The sequence below is a fragment of the Hakea prostrata genome, chromosome 8 (genome assembly GCF_041222555.1).
Source record: "Hakea prostrata isolate BN-2017 chromosome 8, UWA_Hpros_2, whole genome shotgun sequence".
Taxonomy (NCBI): domain Eukaryota; kingdom Viridiplantae; phylum Streptophyta; class Magnoliopsida; order Proteales; family Proteaceae; genus Hakea; species Hakea prostrata.
In genome coordinates this window covers 13,352,413-13,376,620 of record NC_142607.1, presented here as the reverse complement: position 1 = coordinate 13,376,620, position 24,208 = coordinate 13,352,413, and the positions used below count along the sequence as shown (strand labels likewise).

The 24,208-nt window shown below is 37.5% G+C and overlaps 1 protein-coding gene across 1 annotated transcript; it reads left to right on the top strand.

Moving 5' to 3' along the window:
* The first annotated feature begins 154 nt into the window (after nucleotides 1-154).
* LOC149007039 (phosphatidylinositol 3-kinase, root isoform-like) lies at nucleotides 155-23,715 on the top strand. Its single transcript, XM_089164920.1, has 17 exons — nucleotides 155-458; nucleotides 589-685; nucleotides 834-930; nucleotides 1,293-1,451; nucleotides 1,541-1,750; nucleotides 4,110-4,288; nucleotides 5,429-5,576; nucleotides 6,839-6,934; nucleotides 10,311-10,446; nucleotides 10,557-10,678; nucleotides 11,195-11,389; nucleotides 11,766-11,936; nucleotides 12,136-12,273; nucleotides 12,672-12,826; nucleotides 22,659-22,802; nucleotides 23,309-23,456; nucleotides 23,558-23,715. The coding sequence occupies exons 1-17, from the start codon at nucleotides 347-349 to the stop codon at nucleotides 23,693-23,695; spliced, it is 2,445 nt and encodes an 814-aa protein (XP_089021046.1). The 5' UTR covers nucleotides 155-346; the 3' UTR covers nucleotides 23,696-23,715.
* The last annotated feature ends 493 nt before the right edge of the window (nucleotides 23,716-24,208 follow it).

Below are 24,208 nucleotides of genomic sequence, written 5' to 3'. Positions count from 1 at the left end.
AAAGGAAGAAGGTTTTTTGGTAAGGACTTCTGATAGGGAGTTAGAGTTAATATAAGATGAGTGTAGGGGTAATAATTGTAAATAGAAAAATAGATTCTCCCACTAGAAAAGGAAAGTTGTAATTACAAATAAATGACAGAATTTGCGCATTTCCGTTGCTTCTAGAATCTAGAGACCCTACCAGTTACTCTTGATTTGGAGTTCAGGTTTGCTTCTTCGATTTTCCCGCGTAACAGAGCTAATTTGCACTTATCATATTCTTTTGAATCCAATTCTTACACGGTAGAAAGCTTTCTGGATTTCTGGAACCCTATTTCGAAGGTTAGCAATTCGTGAGGTTGCAGAGATGAGCGGGAATGAGTTTCGTTTCTTCTTTTCGTGCGACATTAATGTTCCTGTAACGTTCCGAATTGAGAGATTGGAAGGAATTTTGCCGGCAGCGAAGTCTTCTCGCTCGGGTATATTATCATCCAACACTCGAATTTCTTAACGATGTTTAATTGTTATTCCTCCTGGTAGTTAGGTGTGATGCCAGTGTTTTCATTCCCCTGAAAAGCTTCGGAAAATGAAATTTTGGGTTTCGTGCAGAGACTGATTCAGCTAAGGACGAGAGAAAGGCAGAACTATACGTTGAGTGTGCGTTATACATTGATGGTGCGACCTTTGGGCTTCCTATGAGGACAAGGTATCTCGTTACTGTTGCTTGATGCTTTCTATGCTGTTAATTATCTTAGCATTTTCCCCTTTTGTGTTGATATTACATGGAAACTCTGCTTCCTTCCAATTCTAGCATTTGTTTATTTTAAATAATGAAGAAGTTGCCTGAACTGCAGGTTGGAATCTACTGGGCAATCATGTTGCTGGAATGAACTGATCACCCTTAGTACAAAGTATCGGGATTTGACTGCTCACTCACAGCTCACATTTACTGTAAGTTAGTTGTAGTGCCTTGGAATGGATAAAATTCGACCTCTAGTACTGTGGGTTTTTGTTAGTTGACTTTCATATGCTGAGCAGCTTCTCTTATCTGTTTAATTGGATCCTTGTTATATTTACAGTACGTTAGTAACAATTTTGAAGATGCGTGTCACATGTGTTCTTTTGGGTCCTGAATTGGATGTGGTAGCAAACTAAGAAATGCCGCTAAGTGTATCTACCATCTGTAGCATGATTTCTTTGATTTCTACGTTGGCAGTATATATACCTTTCTCTTTTTGGACTGTTTGTGCATTATGTTTATATATAGAGAAGTTGAACATTAAGAGATTCGTTTGCTTGTTATGGACTTCCAGGTTTGGGATGTTTCATGTGAGAAGGATGAGGGATTAATTGGTGGCGCTACCATACTTCTTTTTAACAGCAAAAAACAACTTAAAACAGGGAAGGAAAAGATTAGGCTTTGGCCAGGTAGAGAAGCAGATGGTTCGTTCCCTACGACTACTCCTGGAAAGGTTAATCTTTTGGGCAATACATTTTTTTCTTCTTCTTGATTTTATTTAATTTTGATTATTTATTATAATATTTCTGCCTCACACTACAGGTCCCTCGCCATGAGCGTGGGGAGTTGGAACGTTTGGAAAAACTTACTAAGAAGTATGCAAGGGGACGGATTCAGCGCATTGACTGGCTTGATCGTCTAACATTTAAAGCCGTGGAGAACATCCAGGAAAAAGAGAACTGCAGAAGTGGAAACTCTCATTTATACCTGGTTGTTGACTTTTGCAGTTTTGAACACAGAGTTGTTTTCCAGGTATAATTTTGGTATGTTTTTTCCTTGACTAGCTGAATTATTTCAACTGCTTGCATTCTTTAAACTTCTGTTTAGATCTCCTTTTTGAAATCTGATACTGTTACATCTAGCTGTGTAACTCGTTATTTGTGCTTGTAACCAAACTTTAGTTTCAGTGACTCTAATACCAGTAGAAGGGTGTACTTAGTGCATGATGCTCCCATTTCTGGGGCTGGGGAGGTCATAAAGCATGCGACTCTACTCCTGCTTCCATAGAGAGGCTTTTTCAAAGATTTGAACCCTTGATGACTTAATCACAACTGAGCAACCTTTTACTGTCACACCAAGGCCGAACCTCCGGATACCTATCTTGGAAGTATTTGTACTAAATATGAACTTGTTCATCAGGACCTGGTTGTTGAGTTTCTTTGAATTCAAGAAAACTAGTGATTTAAGACATGAAAAAATATAAAGGAAGTTCTATTTACTTGCTTACAGTTGGGGAAGGGGTTGTATTGAAGAAGTGAGAACGAAATCTTACCCACATCCTAATAAGAAAGTGAAGGGAGATATGAATCATAATGACAGAAACTAATCATTCCTTTACTCCATGGGTGATGCAGCAATTCATTGTACTGATTTGATAAGCCTGAACACTCTTTTTGGTCTTACTACGAGGTTGGTGGTAGTCATAGTTAGTTGGAACAAGACCCGGAAAAGTTTTTAAAGAGAAGAATATGTAAAATGAGTGGAACTGAGTTAGGGTTTTTAACATGGCTGATTGGAAAGTTATGAACTACAAGGAGAGAATTAGATAAAGAAACTTAGGAATGAACAACTAGCTAGCAAGATGATTTTGGTTAGACGATACAACCATTGTGGCAGTGAAAAGTTGGTCCATCAATGAGAGCAAACAATTAGTGCAGATTGGTGGTGTTTAAGGACAAGAGTTGATTGGACCATGAACTCAAGTAGAGAATTAGACACAAATATTTGAGGGAACTCAGTATTGAACAACCAGCTAACAAGATGGATATTTGATTGAGATGGTCTGACCTTTGTAACTGTGACAAATCATTGCATCTGTGAGAGTGAGCAATATGGTGCAAATTGGTGGTCTTTAAGGACGAGGGCATCTGGGTCAAGATGGTAAGGAAAGGCATAAATGCCTATGCGTAAACGCTGATTACATAATGTGGAACCATGAAGCATAGCTCATTTAACTGCCCCAAGTAATTATGCTTTTTCATATTGTATTGAGTGCTTACAGTGCAATTGGACAAGTTATCTTTGCATTTCTTAAACATAGGGGATTATCAAATGTATCTGGCATTTGATTTAAAAAGAGAGAGAGAGTTTGTTCTTACATGTCTTAATCTAAGTCAGTTGGAGCTCTCTCCCTTGTTTTAATGCTAATAGAAAACTGATTTAAAGAATTCCACTATGGGGGAGAAACTGGCTCAACATGTCAACTTTGTCGTCAAAATTCAGTTATATAGCTCATAATGTATTGACCTATTCCCATTGTAGTGGCAACCACCAAAGCTTTACCATCTATTAGAGGAAAAATTTATAGGGGCTTTATTTATGATGTAGCATATTCCCTTTGTGATGAAATTTACCATGGGCTTTATAAATTGTTGCCCTATTTGTAATTATTTTTATTTTTGTAACGTTACACAAATTCATACTCCTTGATTAATGCAACTACCTTCCTCCCACCCCCCACCCCGGGAGAGATTGTTCACAGATCACGCTGTAGCAGAGATGAGGGGTTTAGTTACCTTGATATCTTTTATGTATTTGAATCTATTGATGTATTGCACAATTTTTTGTTCCCCTTCTTGTTGTGGTTGAACCTTTGTAGGTAAGTGGTTGGTCTTATTTTCCAGCCAAACATTCCATGATAAAAATTGAAAAAAAAATAATAATAATACGAAAAATATCATTTTGCTAGTTAAAAAAAGTAATGTGTGCAAAGCAATATGAATAATGCAACAACTGGACATATTCTATTTTTTGTTTGGTACAATGAATAGGCTTGGAGGAGAAGTCCTACAGGCAATTGAAACTTGAATGCATATATGACGTAACTATATGTAATGCTGATAGAATAGCATGCTTGCTTGATTTAGTTCAGGTGATAAAAGGTCTACTAGTTTTAGGAACCACATTGATTTGACCAAACATTGGTTTTCACATGCCAGATTCATTATTATTAGGCTCATTTTGTAACGGTGATGTGCCCAATGCTATTAATATATCTTTGGATCTAATTTTCCTTTCTCTGAAAAGAACTTTTTGTTCTTGTTATTCACTTTGGTCTATTTATCTATAATTCTATTATTGTGCTTGATCTTGCTGCTTGTTTGACATACAGGAGTCAGGAGCAAACTTTTTTTCACCATCTCCTGTATTATCAACAAATGAAATTGTTACTGTGTGGGACCCAGAAATGGGAAGAATAAATCCTTCTGAGCACAAGCAGCTCAAATTGGCAAGAAGTTTGACTCGTGGTATCATTGACAAGGATCTCAAACCAAGCTCTAATGAAAGAAAGTAAGCTTAATGTCTAAGCTTATCATTTGTCATACCTTTTTTTGGTGTCATTTTGGACTCATTTTTATTCCTTACTGCTAGAGCAATGTTTGTGTTTCATCTTTTGACTTGCCATGAAAGTCTTGCTCCATGACAATTGTTTCATGGTTAGTGAGATCTTCACGTGCATCAGCTGATTTGGGTTCATATTTCCTCCAATTAAGGAAAAATTACAGAAATAATAGAACCTGGGATTCTCAGGGGAAAATGAATTAAGTACTTTAGATCGGTGAATGTATTATGACCTCCCCATATAAACCTTCTGTGTCATCTTCATTTCAATTTCATTTTGGATACGAAGAAAATCCAAAACCCAAGAACCGCTTCACTGATTCCCTGGTTTAGAATTTTGGGGTTCTTTACTTTCTCAGTCTTTGGCATAGGACAGCTTTTTCACCCAAAACACAGAAACTGTCTTCTGGATTCTTTGTTATAAACCTCAAAATCCAGGATTATTTTTTTTGAAATTTTGACATAAAGCTTAGGGTAAGCAGATTCTCATTTCATTGCCTATGTGTAAAATTTCTTCCTATGTCTGCTCGTATTTACTAAAATACCTTCAAAAAAATCTCTTAGTTAGCACTTATATGTCATAAAGCTATTGATAATAATATTTTATGGAGTGGTATTTCATTGTAGAGATAGGGTGTACCCAATATATGAGGTTCCTGCTCTGGGGTCTGGGAAAGGTCATAATCTACACAGCCTTATCCCCATCCCGCACTTTGCAGTAAGGCTTTCTTGTATAGACCTATATAGGCCTAAAAATACCTAATGCTCAAAAAACGGGTTGGCAGAAGAGAGAGGGGGGGGAGGACCAAATCGTAACAGCTATCAGATGCAATTTACAATGGGTCCTACATGCTACAGAATCAGGCAAATTCAAAATTTCAAGTGTGGCAAAAGCAAAACTTAGATTGTTTTACTGAGTCACTCATATAAGTGCAAAAACTTTATAGTTGTTTTCTATTCTTTTATTATTTTATTTGGATATTTATTTCTCTTGTTGTCATCATTTATTTGACACAAATTTTGTATTTTCTGGAATCTCTTTATTGCTCCTTGTGTGGAGTAAAATCATTTTTTCTATTTTGTTGTAAGATCGATACAAAGAATTCTAAAATACCCACCGACAAAGATCTTGAGTGGCGATGAGAGGCAACTGCTGTGGAAGTTCCGTTTCTCTTTGATGTCAGAGAAGAAGGCCCTCACCAAGTTTCTTCGATGTGTTGAATGGAGTGACCTTCAGGTTGGTATGTGCTCAGTTTGTTATTGTTCTTTTCTTTGAATCAATTTGTGGTTGAAAATGTTGAATTTTGGTTCTTTCCATCTAACATTCCATTTTTCAGATTGTTAGCTATATTCTTTTTTGTCTTTTCATCCAAGTTCTTACTTGGTATCTATAATTTACTTTTGTAATTTTCATTCTTCACCCCAATTTATGTATATGCTTTTGGTATTATGGTTAAAATATGATTTGTATACAATTGTTGTCGCCCATGAACCTTTAAAGCTTGATTTTAGACGTCTGGTTTTATTTACGTTATTTGATTGGATCCGTAACTTTCTAAGCCATGAATTTCTTAAGCATAAGGTTATTGTATACTGTAAAACTATGCAATTCAGTCAATTGAGCCATTTCCCAACTAAATGGCCTCAGCTGCAGGTTTCCCTGTTGTGCCACTCAACTCTCGTTATGCTTTGGTTGTTCTTAATTTGAAGCCATTCATATATTTTGTCACTGTTTCTTCCTGAGTTACTTTTGGTCTATCAATTGGTTTGATAGATGTTAATCGTATGATAGTGATAGTTACAACTTTGTAAGTAATAGTGAACATTGTTCAGAATCTCAATTTTGAGGCTGGTTTCAACCAGCCAGAAACTGAGATCTCGCGAAACCTGCTTGAAACCAGGGAATTCCCCCTCTCCACCTATTTTGACACCTAAATCATGTCTGTTCCCCCCTAATTTCTGGTGCGCAGGCTATTTGAAGGCTTCTACACACAATGGATAAGCTGTTTTCTATAAAAATCACTGAAAATGATTGATGTGATTCTTGACCAAATCTACCGTTGATTCTTGACCAAATCTACCATTTTTTGGTAGAATTTAGAATACTAGGTTACTAACTTAGAATTTAGTCTTCCAAATTTATGCTCAATATTCCTTTTGTCCATTTTATCAAAAGTTGAACATGCAGGATTAACCATGGGGCCCAAATTTGGGAACTCCTTCAGGGGTCTCTCAAGTTAGGTTGAATTACAAGCTCTCAAAAGGTCTTGTTCTATGCTTAAAAAGGGCATACATACATAGTGCACCAATCTCCTGCCACTTTTATGATTAATGCAATTGGAATTACTTACTAGGTTTAGGTTCCCATTTTCTTGTGGATGTTTTCCCTTGTTGAGTGGCATAATTCTTTTGCTGTTTGGTTTATTTCATAGTTTCAGTATGCTTGCACAAAATATCAACCGTTATTCTGTGAGAATTGATATGTTGATATATTTACAGGAGGCAAAGCAAGCTGTAGAACTGATGGGGAAATGGGAGTCAATTGATGTGTGCGACGCACTGGAGCTTCTATCTCCTGTTTTTGAAAGTGAAGAGGTGCATATTGAACATAACCTTGAGATCTTAGTTCATTCAGGTTTTTCAGATTTTCCTTTACTTTAAAAACAAGTATAACTGTCCTCTATTCTGTTTCCCTTTGGCTTTGGAATTTTCGGAATCCATCCCAGTATCATACTATCATTTAGTGTCATATAAAATGCATTGTGAAAGCAGCTTTGGGGGTGCATTTAGCATGCTTCTATTTCTCAGCTTTGTAGAAAAACAGTGCAATTTTGTTCACTGGTTGTGTTAGTTTAGAAATAGTGGTCGACCATTTTTGCTCTGCTGGATAGAGCATCGAAGAGTGAATCTGTAGAGTGAGGAAATAATGGAATCCGTATAAAACTGACACCAAAGGCGGCATCAGTTATTTAATATATATAATATATAATGATACAACCTTGGGTCGTAAAACCCTGGGTATGGGTCACTTTGGTTCCTTCGTAGATTCGTAGTAATAAACTACTCACCACTTAAAAGTTAAAACTAATTGCAAATTTATAATTTCAAGATGGTGATAAACCAATCATCATGCTGGATTTCATCCGAAATTTTGGTGCAAATTTGAAAGACAAAATATAAATAAGAGGACTCTATGTAACAGCATGTGAAGTGCTTAATGGCAATTTCAGAACAACTTCTTTCTTCAACATGGCTACAAAAAGCAACAGAACTTAGCTAGTCAGCCGAATATCAGCTAGGAAATACATGACATTTGTCAGATCAACCTGAAACTTAATGATGCAGCACAACCAGAAGTTACTGTTCACACTACAGTAGTATGAACAGTAACCTAGATGATAAATTCATATTTGGTGGGCCCCAAGTCCAGCTTGCATGGAAATATATTCAAATTGGTGGGCCCAAACTCCAGCTTGCAAGGAGATAAAATAGGAACTATTTTTGTGGGAAATCTAGAGATAATTTAGAATTTTGTTATTTATTATTGGGATAATCATGTAATCAAAGTTTTTATTTGGGTAGGATATCTAGGATAAGTTTTAGTTAGTTTTAAATTCCTAAGAGTCCTAGTAGGATCAGTCTTTTGTTAGTTTTAAATTACCAAGAGTCCTATTATAGTTGTTTTCGTACCAAGTATGTTTGTTTTGTTATTTAAACACTTGTAATCAGCTTATTGAGGATGGAACGAAAATATATGAATTGAAGCTTTAGCTTTGTGTGTTTGCAGCAGCCCCCCTCCTCCTCCTCCTCTTCTTCTTCTTACGAATTTCTTCTCCCTCTTCCCCTTCTTCAAGACTAATTCTTCTAAGATTCTCCCTTTTTCCCCTTTACTTCTTTATCCTTCTTTCTACTCTACTCTGTCCCCCATTACTTAAGGTAACTTTTTGCACTTGCAATCTATTAGAAACGGTAAATGATGGGTCGAAGAATCAGGTAAATAAAAAAAATAAAAAATGGAGATTTATGCAATTGACCAACTCAAGTAGAGCTTGTGAAACCTGAACTGGTTGGTGGGTCTTTCTTATTGTAAGTAGGGTATTCGGCACTAAGAGTCTAGGGTTCAAGTCACCCTGATGTATCGACTCAAACACTCAAATGTCAGCTCAAACCTCACAAGGTTTTATTCTTACAGCAGGGAGGGTATTTGCGTCTAAGAGTTTGGGGTGGACTTAAGTCTCCCTAACATATTGATGCAAGAATGAAGACATATACTCTCAAGAGAAGCCCAAGGGGTTAGGCCAATCGATGGCCTAAGGATATGACCTAAATCAGTCCATGGTTTTTATGGGCCAGTACTATTCAAGTGTGTTGGAGTCAGCTCACATTTTATGATGTTCATGGGCTAGACCTAAGCCCAAGTCTAGTCTAATATGAATAGAATCTTGAGAAATGTCTTAAAGTCAAATAAAGAGGCTGTAATGTGAAGATAAGAACTCCATTGTTAAAAGAGTCTTCCTTTGTCAAGAGTTTGGTAATGTTTGAGTCAGTGTTGGATTTGAGTTGATACTCTTGTTGATGGGTATTAGCCAGTAGTTTGTTGATGTAGTTATGTTTTTATTGTGGTTCTGAAAAAGGATTTAGATAAGAGGGTTGATCACCTCACTCATAAAATGAAATCAATATCTAATTTTACAAGTCATTTTTCTCTATGGAGAAACCTTGTGTTTGATCAAGGTAGGTTGGTGTGCAACCTAGTTGATCCACTTTGCAGTGTGAAGAACTAGTGTTACTTTGTTGTCCTTATTCGTTCTCTTACTTCCCCTCATATTGTTTCCTCCCATTCTTCATCTATAAACAAGTCTATTTATCAATCTTCTGTTTTCAATTGCTAATCATATGTGCTCATCTGGTTGATATCATATTTGGTATCTTTCTGATTTCATCTCTGTAATCTTTACTTCGGCCTAGCTCAATTCTGATCTATAATTCTGCCTCTATTTAGGATTGCAATTCTGTCCCCGTTGTTATGATATTATTCTAGAGTGACCATTATGATATCACTCTAGGTTTCGGTTTTCTTTCATATCTGATTCTGTGCTATAGTTAAACCTTCAAACCTGGAATTCATACTTCGTAAAAAGATTTTGATTAGCTACTGTTTTGATCACTCTGACACACTACATATTCACTTGAACCCTCTAATGTCAAATCAGCCCGTTGAGTTGTTGAACATGGATTATGCAACTGCAGTTTGGCCTGCAAATTCTTCTTCTTTTTTTTTCTTTTTTCCCCCCAATGAAATGGCCTCTTTGTGAGGCCCAATTTTTACTAGAAAGATAGATAAACCAGATTACCAGGCAACATGGCCTTATATTACCCTACTTTTGAATTGCGCTTGTTTTCATGAAGTCCTTGGAGCACAGAGATCCTTGACAGCTTTTCAGAAGATTCAAACTTTGAAAATATTGGGAAGCCTAAGGAAACCAAAGTAACTTCTCAAAATATGCAAAAGTGATCGTTCCCAATTCCTGGTATCTGCAAATTATTGTTAACAATTATTAGGAGAATTGATGGTATGGATTTTTAAACTGGGACTTCAAAATTTGCAAATTATTTTGATTTCTCAGAATTTTTGTGCAAAAGTTATTGTTCCCAATTCCCGCTATCTGCAAATTATCATTATTCAATTATAGGAGTAATGATAGTATGGATTTCTAAACAGGGACATTTTCCCAGGTAAGATCTGAAACAAATTATTTTGACATACTGATTAGTTGGTGCTTTTGCATCATTTCTTGCATTTCAGTTTGCCACTGGACAAGAAATTATCCCCATGTAGTTGGTCTTCCAGTACTACTACTAAATTCCTTCACAGTTCATTCTGATAAGTAATTAAGTGGGCTTATCTAAATTTTATATCATGCATCTCTGATACATTTTTATTCATTATGTTCTCATTCCACCTGAATAGGTTCGTGCATATGCTGTTAGTGTCCTTGGAAGAGCTGATGATGAAGAGCTTCAGTGTTACTTACTTCAGTTGGTTCAAGCTCTTCGGTTTGAGCGCTCTGACAAATCTTGCCTCTCTCAGTTCCTTGTGCAACGGTGTATGTTTAAATTACTTCTCTAAGAATTATTTTTAAGTGCCAAGCTTCTGTAGTAATCTACTGCCAACTGTTTCGATGTCATCTGAAAGGACGTAATTGTAATTTGACAGCATTGCAGAACATTGAGTTGGCTAGCTTCCTTCGATGGTATGTTGCTGTGGAACTCCATGATCCTGCATATGCAAAGCGTTTTTACTGTACCTATGAGATCCTTGAAGAAAATATGATGAAGGTATGGCCTTATCGTTTTTAAGGGGCCTGTGTTGATCCATTTCTGCTTTGCATGATAATCCTAATACATGAGGTAATAATGTGACAAAAGCAATTTTTACTGTTTAGCGATAACCGCAATATGTTGATTATTTGATTTTAAATGGTCAAAAGATGCTTTGTCTAAGGTAGAACTAAATCTAAATAATCTCTGGAATCCTTTTTGCAGTTCTTATTAACCGAAATTTTCACCTGAGCAGTCCAAAGAACTGAAAATTGAACCACTGGAATCTCTAATGCAAACTTTTACTTCATAGAGCCAAAAGAAGAGATGTTGAGACTTGAGATATTACATTTTCATTGAAGTGGGTATTTTGTAAATTGTAACATTATAAAATTATGAAATCCCTCCAAACCAAATTCAAGAGTTTGTAATAACTGTATTTAAAAACACTCTTCATGCTGGGTTGGTTTGGTTGCTTAATGTTGCAATAACCTTCTGCTGTTAGCCTGAAATCTTGACTTGCTATTACCACAGTTGACACCAGGTGTTATTGGTGAAGAAAATGGATACAAGTTGTGGCAAAGCTTGGTGCGCCAGACAGAGCTGATTGCCCAGTTATGTTCTATAATGAGAGACATTAGAAATGTACGTGGAGGGACCCAGAAGAAAATTGAAAAGCTAAGACAGTTACTAACTGGTATTTTTAGTGAGCTTACCCACTTTGAAGAGGTACTTATTCTCCATTTTCTCAAGTTACCTTTCTTTTTGTGGGATCATATCTGCTAGAGAATTAACTAGAATCTTGGACCATCTTTTGTCATATTCTGAAAGAATAAAAATGATGCCTTTGACTCCTCCGGAACATCTTCAGTAAATGGAGGTCTCTCCTGTGTGGGAATCCTTCATTCCAAATTTTCCTTTGCATCATCATTGATCTTACAGAAGAATACATGATCTACTAACTGCCGTGGGTTGTTTACCATATTTCTCTTCTGCATAGTTTTCTGTTCTTTGTTTTAATTCATTTTGGGTGCAGCCTTGTCTGATTTATTGATTGTGCTTTAATTGTGTGATATAATTTCTTCACACTTTGCTGCATTCCCAGCCAATACGATCACCGCTGGCACCTTGCATGCACATCACTGGGATCGTGCCATCAGAATCATCAATCTTTAAAAGTGCGTTGCATCCTCTGCGCCTGACATTTCAAACAGAAAATGGTGGAAGCTGCAAGATCATATTTAAGAAGGGGGATGACATTCGGCAAGACCAGTTGGTACGTTCAAACTTTCATCTGCTTCATCAGTTTTCCACCAACATTAGTGCTCCTAACCATGCTTATCTGTTACACTTCTAAAAGGATCGTTAGTGGTGGGGGATTTGTATTTGTGTCTATACGCTATGGTTCCAATTACCATACGTGCTGTCATGTGGTATTGTGGCACCCATGATCTATGATCTTTCTTTTTTTGAAGGTTATTCAAATGGTTTCTCTAATGGATCGATTGCTTAAATTGGAGAATCTTGATCTGCATTTGACTCCGTATAGAGTACTAGCAACTGGACAAGATGAAGGAATGCTGGAGTTCATACCATCCAGTTCCTTAGCCCAGGTAAATGAAGTCTGGTTGTTGCCCCACTGGCAGGACTATGTTTTATAAATAATTTTGTTACCTATGACCATAATAGAATTAGACTTCTCAGTTCTCAACTGCATAGTTGTGATTCAAATATATCAGTACCATGTGGCTGTGTCTTTTGTACTAATCACTGACATATGATTGCTTAAGAATATTTGGTTGTAAACCTACAAAAAGTCTTACGCTCTTTGTCATCATTTTGAATATCTTCGTGTGGTATGGGTCTAATAATATGCATAGCTTATTTTCATCTGTGCCATAGGCCTCCTTTTTTTTTTGGTCTTCACCTTTCAGGATCTTAACATATGGGTTTTAATATCTATCATCTTACAATGGAGTGTTGAATTCTTTTTCTTTATTCTTTTTTTCAGATTCTGTCAGAGCATCGGAGTATTATAAGCTATTTGCAGAAATTTCACCCCGATGAAGATGGTCCATTTGGGATTACAGCTACATGTCTTGAAACATTTATAAAAAGCTGCGCAGGCTACTCTGTGATCACATATATACTAGGGATTGGTGACAGGTAATTTTTCAATTCAGCTTTGGATCTATGAAATGGGAAGAAATTATCCAACTGCTTCTGCTTCCTGGAAATAGCACCAGAACTTGCTGCATTTTGCTGCAGAATTTATAAAGTTCCATTCTAGAGATTCTTTGGAATGTCAAAACTATTAAAAGGGGAGCTAAAAGTAATATTCAAGATTTTCCTGTATCCTGATTCATGAACGTTTAAGAAATGTTGAAGGGAAATTTAAATAAATAACAAAATAAATCTACCATGGAAAATTGGTCTTTTACTTAAAATGAACCATTGCCATTGTGGTTGATTTTGGCAGCTGGATATTAATGATCACTTTGGAAACTTTCTAATGTAGTACTGTATTTGAATGATCAAAACAGTAGCCAAATAGGACCTTTCACAGGGAATCAATCTTCAGATTTGATAAACTTAAGATAGATAAAATTCAGATATAATGGAAGGCTGAAAACTGAAGTGGTAGAACAAGGACTAACTAGGTCTTCAAAACAGCAGTATGCTATAAAGAAGAATGGATGGAACAATATAAGAGAATTAAGAGAACAATAAGGACAACAAAGTAACACCCGGGCTTCACACCGCAAGGTGGATCGATTGGATCGAACACCAACCTACCTTGATCAAACACAAGGGTTCTCCAAAGAGGAGGAATGCTAGCAAGCAATTTGATTTCAATTCATAAGTTGTTGTTTTTTTCCCATCTCTTACATAAGTCTCTTATATAGCACTCTAAAGAGACATAAACAATAAGGGTAACATCCAACCACTAGCTAACACAACCTACTACAAACATTATTGGAAACATCCAACTACTACCCAAGACCACTAGTCAAAAACAATAATGGAAACGTCCAACACCACTAGTAAAAACAATAATAGAAATATCCACCTACTATACCCCACCACTAACCACACCACCTACTAGCTCCTTTTGTTGACTTTTCAAAGCTAGACTTGGGCTTAGTTCAAAATAGTGGGCTGATATTCTTCTTCCACTAAAGTGATCCAAGCCCATGAAACCATGGGCTCATTTTAACCCACTCCAATAGTCCTAGCCCATGCAAGCCATGGGCTGTTTGGGGTCATGTCCTTAGGCTTTAATGGGCTTGAGCTTTGGGCTTTTCTCTCTTTTGTATCTGCTGCCAATTCTGCATCAACTCTCCCCGGCTTGAAAACATTTGTCTCCGACGAATGGGTGACTGATATGTAACGCTCACACCAGTCGGGATCGAGTTTCTCGAAGTTGCCAGCATGAATCCAAGTGCTCTCATGTCGTAGACGATTCTTCCATTTGACAAGGAAAGCATGGTATCCAGTGCCACGACGAGTGGCTTTGTAAGAGTCATCCAAAACCTCTTCAATGATGTTAGTGATTGGTGGCTTGAGTTGGGGCAGCCTCAACATTTGTTCAGTGTCTCCCTCATTAGAGTGGTGTCGCCATGAGCCATCCTTCTTTGGAGTGAGTAATGACGGTACAACACATGGACTTAAGCTCTCTTGAATGACTCCTTTATGTGGCAACTCACCCACCTGTCGTTTGAAGTCATTGTGCTCTGCTAGGCTGAGGTGATAGATTGGAAGGTTTGGTAACACCACACTCGATACCAAATCAATGGCATGCAAAATATCGTGCATAAGAGGTAGCTCGTTAGGCAACTCATCAGGAACCAACTTAAGGCAATCAAAAGGCAATTGTTTGATAAGTGGAGGGAATGTCACCTTAGGTTGAGGGGTAACTTCTCTTGTAACAGGAGCCAATACCAGCCCTGTGTTATGGCTAGTGTGAATGAACTCCTAGTGTTCAAGCTTTACCTTTTGAGAATCACCAACATGCTCATTGAATTTAGGTAACTCTTTGATGGGTGGAGGGTGTGGAGCATGAGTAGAGGTAACAACTTTAGCCTTTATTGCTGAGCGCCTCTCTTCCTCGTGCTTGTGACTTGCAGTGAGTTGGTTGCTCAATTGTTGCAACATCCCCATCATTTGTGCCATAAGGTCAGTATCCAATCCAAAAGTTTTACTCCCTGTCATGGCTCTGATACCAAATAATGTAGATACCGAATTTGATTGATCAAAACAGTACCCAAATAGGACCTTTTCACAGGGAGACAATTGCAAATTTGATGGACTTAAAGTGAAACAGAGTTTAGATGGGAAAGAGGGCTGAAACTAGAATGGTATTATAACGGGCTGAATAGATCTTCAAATAGGGACAGAACTATAATGAAGAAAGTGACAATAACAATGTAAGAGAATTAAGAGAACAATAAGGACAACAAAGTAACACCCGGGCTTCACACCGCAAGGTGGATCGATTGGATCGAACACCAACCTACCTTGATCAAACACAAGGGTTCTCCAAAGATGAGGAATGCTAGCAAGCAATTTGATTTCAATTCATAAGTTGTTTTTTTTTTTCCATCTCTTACATAAGTCTCTTATATAGCACTCTAAAGAGACATAAACAATAAGGGTAACATCCAACCACTAGCTAACACAACCTACTACAAACATTATTGGAAACATCCAACTACTACCCAAGACCACTAGTCAAAAACAATAATGGAAACGTCCAACACCACTAGTAAAAACAATAATAGAAATATCCACCTACTATACCCCACCACTAACCACACCACCTACTAGCTCCTTTTGTTGACTTTTCAAAGCTAGACTTGGGCTTAGTTCAAAATAGTGGGCTGATATTCTTCTTCCACTAAAGTGATCCAAGCCCATGAAACCATGGGCTCATTTTAACCCACTCCAATAGTCCTAGCCCATGCAAGCCATGGGCTGTTTGGGGTCATGTCCTTAGGCTTTAATGGGCTTGAGCTTTGGGCTTTTCTCTCTTTTGTATCTGCTGCCAATTCTGCATCACTTTCTCCCACATTAGAAGCATCCGTATGTCCATGGGACCATTATCTATCGAAGTACATGTGTTTTTCTGGTAATCAGCCGCCTAGAGTACTACTCAGTCATTTTTATCTGAAGTCTTGTTGTTTAGGTTAAATTATTAGGTTTGGACCATTTGGTGTTTGTTAGGGAAATGACTTAACTACCCTTGTGGAAACTTTTAGGGAATTGACCAAACTACCCTTGAAATGATTTGATGATTACAAACACTATAATTGGGAACTAATGATCTACTTATGTGTCCAAAATACATTTATTCATATACAAAGCCTAACACCCAAGCTGATAGCGTACAGTGCACAAAAGCAGTCCAAGCACTATGAAAAGAAGGATTTTAAGGACCCAAGGTGTGAAAGATCAACGAATTGACATTCCCATTTGCAAATACAAACTCAAGACTTAAGAATGATGAAAAGACCCTTTTGAAGACCTTATATATATTTTTTTGGGGGTAAATTTTGAAGACCATATATATAGATTAGGAAAGTGGCTCATGTAATTGCATGCATTTTCAAGTTGCGATTTTTCAGAAATTAATAATATGGGCCGAAGGGACTATTGAGTGAATCCTTTGGGTGTAAAAGGATTTTTAGAATCATCTTTGGAAAGCCCTAAAAAAGCCCACGGTCTGATGTGCCAGTTGACCATGAGCTAAATAAGCCTGATCGACCGCCACAATTGTAGAGAACTCATTGTGGGAACCATGGAGACACTATGCTTGATCGTTAGACCAATAAGCCCCATGGTCAATGGTCAGGGTCAATCATCAATCAACATGAAGACAGCTGTATGTATAACGGCCAGTTTCCAACTGCTAGATGAGTTGATTGACCAGAAGATGCCTAAGGTCGACCATGAGTTTAAAAACTATGACTTTCATATATCCATTGGGACCCATTTTGACCCAATCTTTTGGCTAAATAGAGGTCACTATGACACTCACACGAATTCCAAGGAGATAAAACCCCCCTCATTATTGTGCCATCATCGTAGCCACCTAGCCTCACTTTGATCCAAATTCCTTTTGGAGATTCACTCGCCCTTCTTGTAGAAGGTTAGAGTGTTGATCCTAACGCAAAGATTGAAGAAAGCTTGAGGCTGCATTTGCATTCATTTCATTCCAAGAGAAGTTGCACCCAAAGGACTTACAAGTGTCTGGAATTTTCGTTTATTTATTTCATTACTTGTAATTGGGTACTCTTGTGTAGAAGCAACGATTTTATAAGGGTGCTCTTGCCTATACAACGATTTTGTAAGTAGGTGCTGTGTCCCCACCCACCATACTGAAAGTGGACATACTATTGAAATCCTTTTAGGGTTCTAGAAGAGAATGGATGAGATTTATTTGAATCAAAACACTATAAATCCTTGAGTCTTGTCTCTTTGTTTTACTTTATTGCTTTGATTTTCTTAATTTTTAATTAATTGCAAGGACAAACACGTTTCACTGGTCTGAACCTATTCACTCCTCTCTAGGTTGATGTGTTGGTAATTGGCCTTAGAAAATAACAAGCTTGTTTTGCCCCCTCAAAATGCCGATACCCTCGTTTTGGACTCTTTCTCTTCCCTGTACCAATGTCACCACAATGGTATTGATATTGAATCGATATTGTGTACAGGTATTCATCCCCCCCCCCCCCCCAAAAAAAAAATAATAATATTGTGTACAGGAGATACTGATGCATCCTTGAACCATGGTTTAAGTTTTATTTAGGTCTTTTTTCGGTTGGTTTTCTTTTTATTTGTCAATTTGGCAGTTAAATTATAGAAAAGTGTCCACAAACTGCAGGCATGATATATGGAGATCTGAAGTATCTCTTTGTAACTGGGTTTTAAAAGTTAGGCTTAAGAAGGTTGATTAGAAGAGGCCAGCAGAGAGGATGAGGAAAGTTGAAGGGAAGGCAGTAGAGAGTGTTCACTCTGCATGCACCCTCATATTTATTGGCTTGGTAGTTTTTCAAATGATTTACTTTTTTGGCTGTCCTACTAGAACCTTGACCATCTCCGGAGCTTTGTTTTGACCATCTACATGACATTTATTTGCCACATCATAAAGTTGATTTCACCAATTCAACCCAAGTTGCCATGTAGCCTCAATTGAAAAGAGCTAGTTCTTTCAAGATCTTATCAAAACCAACCTTTTACAACCCAAGAAAGGACTTCTTGCAGTTATTGTGATGGTATCTCTTTTGGGGGGGGGGGGGGAAGGGAATGGGGAAACTCCTAATGGGATTCTTGGGATGTAAGATTGCATTGAGAATTTTAAGGTAAGGATGTGGAACTTTTAGTTATTCTTTTAAATAATGTGGGGTCATTGCTAAGTGCTATGGAAAATTTGCCAATGGGGTGGATCTTAGAGATTTGGCATAAATACTTTAGAGATAGAAAACTGAGATCTACAGGTGTCAAAATGCGTTGAAACTTGCAGAGCGGCTAGGTCATATCATAGTCTCATAGCCATAGGGATATGATCCTCCAAGTTGGGGATAGATCCAATGGTTGGTGGTGTAGGTCTCAACTTTAACTTTGGGTGTATAGGAAGTATGAATATTCAAGAAATTCAACCAAAAAAAAAGATTATGGGAAAAGGAAATGAATTGTAGGCTGCTGGATACCTGGATAGGCAGCCCTGTGGAGCTGTGTAGCGGATGGAATGGTTTCTTGAAGGCTGTCATTAGCTTGACTTCACCAAGAACCTTAACAGAATACCTCTTGGATCTTCTGTGACCTAAGTGGCATAAACCAATAGTTGCAGCAGCAGCAGTGCAGTACACACATATAAGCTCTCAAGGCTTGTGGGCAAAGTAGTCTATCAGTCAAGTGTAGTCTATTCTAATCAATGCAGGGCCTATTTATAGTACTACATAAGTCCTAGTGAAATTGGGTAAATAAACTTAAATTAGGACAGTAGCTGACCTACTTCTAATTGACTAAACAAGCCTAGGGGCTGCCTTACATGAGCTAAAAGCTGGAAAGTAAAACCCCTCTAAATAAAAACTAATAAGTAATAACATAAATCACTTTGCTGTCCCTGACTTAAAAGCTGGCTGAATTACTAGACTGCCACTGAAATACCAACATTGGAAGAAAAAAAACACTGGAGAAAAACAATGATGACTTTTAATGCTGCTGGGCTGCAAACCTAGAGCTTCCTGGGCTTCTACGGATGGGGCAATAGGCAATAAGTCCAAGTTTTCTAATTAGGGGCTGGATCTGCATCACAATGTGTGCTGTACATGGATCTGGAGAGAAAATTGATCTTTAAAACTTAACATGTACCCATCAAGCCTTACCATTTTAATCTCAAAATTAACCTGCATGTGTTCTACATCACATTCCATTATCCTCACTCTAATTCTTGTGGGATCCTGCTTTCTTTTCCTTATTGACTGTCAGGCTAGCATGGGATTTCATGTGCAAGCACATGACCAAATAATTGAAGTCCTCCCCAAAAGAAGCCTTCTTGGGATCTAGAAATGTCGCTGTTAGAAAAAAAACATTAAATAATCAAAACAGCAGCTGAACTTGAACAAAGAAAAGAGAGAACAAGAAGAAGAAGAGAAGAGAGATGATGAACTAGTAGAAGAGGCTTGTGATTCTTGCTTAAGAGTCTAGAATCACAGAGCCCTTATTTTATAGCTTTTAATGAATCTAATACAACTTGAGAGACAAGTAATTGTCCTCTAGAAAAAGGAAACAAAAAATTACAACTTTAGTAACTTCCTAGCTCCTAAAATAGAAAATTCTGAAAATAGAAACTACTACCAACATAGAAACTATGCTTTCTAAAAACTCCCAAAACTTATGTAGCAAGACTCCAACATTAGAAATAGAAAGTAAAGTAGCATCACTAGCATATACTGTTCACGCGAACAGTAACACAGATTTTACTGTTCACGTGAACAGTAACACAGATTTTACTGTTCACGTGAACAGTAACACAGATTTTACTGTTCACGTGAATAGTACGTGAACAGTAAAAACATATTTTTTACTGTTCACGTGAATAGTGTCGTGAACAATAAATAGCCCAAGTGTATATTTTTCAACACTCCCCCTCAAGCTGGAGTGTACACAAAGAAAACTTCAGCTTGCACAATAAGAATAAACTTGAAAAGTAGCACCAATCTTGAATCGTGTAGCAATGGCAGATGTTGATAAACATTGAGAAAACTTCACCCAGGAGATAATCAACACCAACTTAAAAAAAACTTGAATTCTTCATGTCAATAGAACCATCCAATATTGAGAACAATCGACGATGTTGAAGACGAACAAAGTCCATAAGTATAGCAAGATCAAAGACACTATCCATATAATGCCGGTAGTAGGGAGAAATATCCACACTAGATCTTCAAAATTGTAACTCCAAAGTCCATATAAATGCTTCACAAGAACGCAAGTAGTAGGTAGGCAAAAAGCATTATCCACGTAATGCCGGTACTCGGTAGTAGGGAGAAATATCCACGCTAAATCTTCAAAATTGCAACTCCAATGTCCATATAAATGCTTCACAAGAAGGCAAGTAACAGGTAAAGTATAGGTAGGTAAAAGACAATATTGATTATTGTGGACCAAATTGGTAAGGTAGTATGGGATACTACGGACCAACTAAGTAGGTAAAGGACAGTATGAGTTACTGTGAACCAAGTAGGTAAAGTAAAAGACAGTATAGGTTACTGCGAACCAAGTAGGTAAGGTAAAAGACAGTATGGGTTACTGCGGACCAAGTAGGTAAGGTAAAAGACAGTATGGGTTATTGCGGACCAAGTAGGTAAGGTAGTATGAGTTACTACGGACCAAGTAGGTAGGTAAAATACAGTATGGGTTACTGCAGATCAAGTAGGTAAAGTAAAAGACAATATGGGTTACTGCGGACCAAGTAGGCAAGGCAAAAGATAGTATAGGTTACTGTGGACCAAGTAGGTAAGGTAGTATGGATTACTATGGACTAAGTAGGTAAGGTAAAAGACAATATAGGTTACTACGGACCAAGTAGTCAGGTAAAGGACAATATAGGTAAATATAGGTAATGATATTGTTGTAGAATGCCATAAGTTGAGGACAAAGATCTTCACAATAATATCCATCAGCACATCTTGAGTAGATATAGAATAAGGTACCATTCTCCCCTTCACGTGTAGTATTACACGTGACAATTAATGATGACCAGTGACAAGCATCTTAAAGTATGAGCACAAAAGAAACCCAAAAAGGAAAAGTAGCAGCCACAGAGTAGTGTATTATTCATCAATAAAGCTGATCAAGCAGCAGTAAATCATCTCACAGGACAAAGTCTTGTTCACCAGGAGAAGAAAACAAATTCTGGACCACCACTAACCCTCAAATAGGGTAGGAGCAAATTAGATCAGGAGAAAATTACTGAACCAGCTAGGAATCTCAGAATTGCAGTAGTCGCTGCAGCAATCCACTCAGAAGAAGTGCAATAACAGTTGTTGCAGTAGCAGATAATATCAGATCTCGGACCATAGCAACAAACTTGTGCTAGATTTGAAACTCTAACGGATATTGATATGACGGAAAAGTAGTCCTCTAGGTCTTTGTAGAAGTATTAGATAAAAAGAATGCTAAACTTGATTCTGAAATAAACAACAGAAGTAGTTGTAAAGCAAGACGGTAGCAGCAGAATTTTTTTGAACAGAGAAATTCAATGAAACAGGGGTACTAGTATACGACTTGCAGCAGAACTTATAGCGCAAACAATGGAAGACAATATTCAAATAGGTAGACATATCCCAAGAAAGCTTGGGGCCTTTTTGTAGTATTAATACATAGATACTTGGTGCTTCAAAAGTCAAAGAAGAAGGATAGCCATTCACAATTACTGCAGCAAAGGTTGGGGCTACCCTAGATAAGAAAAAGGAAGGAAAAAAACTGGGCAGCCAAGAGAGAGAAAACGGTCCCTAGGTTGATTAAACTTGCTCAGATACCATGTTAGAAAACAAGCATTAAATAATCAAAACAGCAGCTGAACTTGAACAAAGAAAAGAGAGAAGAAGAAGAAGAGAAGAGATGATGAACTACTAGAAGAGGCTTGTAATTCTTGCTTAAGAGTCTAGAATCATAGAGCCCTTTTTTATAGCTTCTAATGAATCTAATACAACTTGAGAGACAAGTAATTGTCCTCTAGAAAAAGGAAACAAAAAATTACAACTTTAGTAACTTCCTAACTCCTAAAATAGAAAATTCTGAAAATATAAACTACTACCAACATAGAAACTATGCTTTCTAAAAACTCCCAAAACTTATGTAGCAAGACTCCAACATTAGAAATAGAAAGTAAAGTAGCATCACTAGCATATACTGTTCACGTAAACAGTAACACAGATTTTACTGTTCACGTGAACAGTATCGTGAACAGTAAAACAGCTTTTTTTACTGTTCACGTGAATAGTGTCGTGAACAGTAAATAGCCCAAGTGTATATACTTCAACAGTCGCATTTGGTTTTATTTACATAGCTATTTTGCTTAACAATCCCTATTGGTTTGATTGACATGCATGATCATGCTGCAGCACATTTTGGTTGCTATTGATTAAACTGTTCATAATAGAATTTATTGCAAAATTACTTTTAAAGAAGCTTTTTAACAGTTGAAGGTAAGTCCATGGAAATGATTGTGTCAAATCAAATGTTGCTGATAATTTGGTAGGTGCCTAGGTTCCAGCATGAGTAAATAACTTGTTTTGCTTATCTTGGGTAAATGCTATGCACTCATTCTAAGTGGTTCCAATATGTTAAAAACTTTTAAAGTACCATATATGCCAATATGATTGCAGGTTCCCTATTCTGTGAATCTGTGCAGCTATGTGAACTGCTGCAGTATGTTACCCATTTGTACGTTAGTAGCACTGCTAAAGAAATTGGTCTTCTTGGGTTGTAGGCATCTTGACAACCTTCTCCTTAGGGATGATGGACGCCTCTTCCATGTGGATTTTGGTTTCATTCTGGGTAGGGATCCAAAGCCATTTCCACCACCAATGAAACTGTGCAAGGAAATGGTTGAGGCTATGGGTGGAGCAGAGAGGTATGATTTTCTTGTTATGATTATTGGTTCAGTTGTTTGTCATGGTAATTTCTTTGCTTAGTATGTTTATGTGATGTGCCTAAGGTGATATATGGTTCTGTGCATGAAGGCATGTGCCTTCAGGCCTCTTATGTCATTCTTGACATGGTAATCACCTTAAATCAATTTGTGGATACTTGTGGCCTTTCAGTTTAGGTTGAACTTTCTTTTTCAACTTGTCATGTTCCATCTCTGAGCTGGTTCTATACTCCTATTACTTAGGGGTTTGATGCCTGGGTACTAATAGTCATTATGGAATCATTGTGCTGGCAATCTTGATGTTTCTCAGAATAATCATGTTGGTGGTCTGTTGTTTTATTTTTTATTTTATTATTATTATTTTTTTTTTTGGGGGGGGGGGGGGAGGTATTTGTTTGTGATTTGCTTGTTAATTAAAATCTTGCTCAATTTGTGTATGCTTATGTTGAATGGTTTCCATTTAAATATTTTGAGTTTTCCTTCTGCAGCCAGTACTATACAAGATTCAAATCATATTGTTGTGAAGCATATAACATCCTAAGGAAATCTAGCAACCTGATCTTGAACTTGTTCCACCTGATGGCTGGATCCAACATTCCTGACATAGCCTCCGATCCTGAAAAGGGCATTCTTAAGGTGAAATCCGGTTGTTAGCTATATCCTCCAACAGAGTTATGCAGATTGTTGTTGTTTTACCCTAACCTATGTAACGCTGTTTTCTCTATTGGTGCTTGTAGCTTCAAGAGAAGTTCCGGTTGGACCTGGATGATGAGGCCTGCATACATTTTTTCCAAGACCTCATTAATGAGAGTGTAAGTGCCTTGTTCCCTCAAATGGTTGAGACCATTCATCGGTGGGCACAGTATTGGCGCTGATTCTAGAACTTTCTCAAAAGGTCACAAAGACTGAGGGGTTAGCATGGATTTCAGGTCGGAATAACCGCCCACCGGCGTTGGGGGGTTTTTTTTCTTTTCGGGTTATTTTGTTGGTGGGCGTCTTTTGCGCGTGTTTGTGGTTAGCATGGAATTTCATTCCGTTTGTGTGGTGACTCTAGTAGAATTTCAACCCTTATTCTCTTGGAGTGACCTACCAAATACCTAAATGATTTTGGTAGTTATGGTTCAGTACTGTGGTGACATGTGAACGTGTCTGGAGTTGACCCAGTTGCCACCTTCTAATTTATGTTTTAATTTTATATGGGAGAAATAACATTATCAGGGGTGTGCGCACTGCACATGCCCAGTTGAATTCTTTTTCTGTTTCTATATATTCTAAATTAAGTGACAGTTGTACTTCTGAGCTTTTAAGTGAGCTAGGAGTTACAATCATCTGGTTTGGTTAGTTTTGGGATGTAAGTTCTCCTTGTCTTTTCCGGAGCTGGGCCAGAG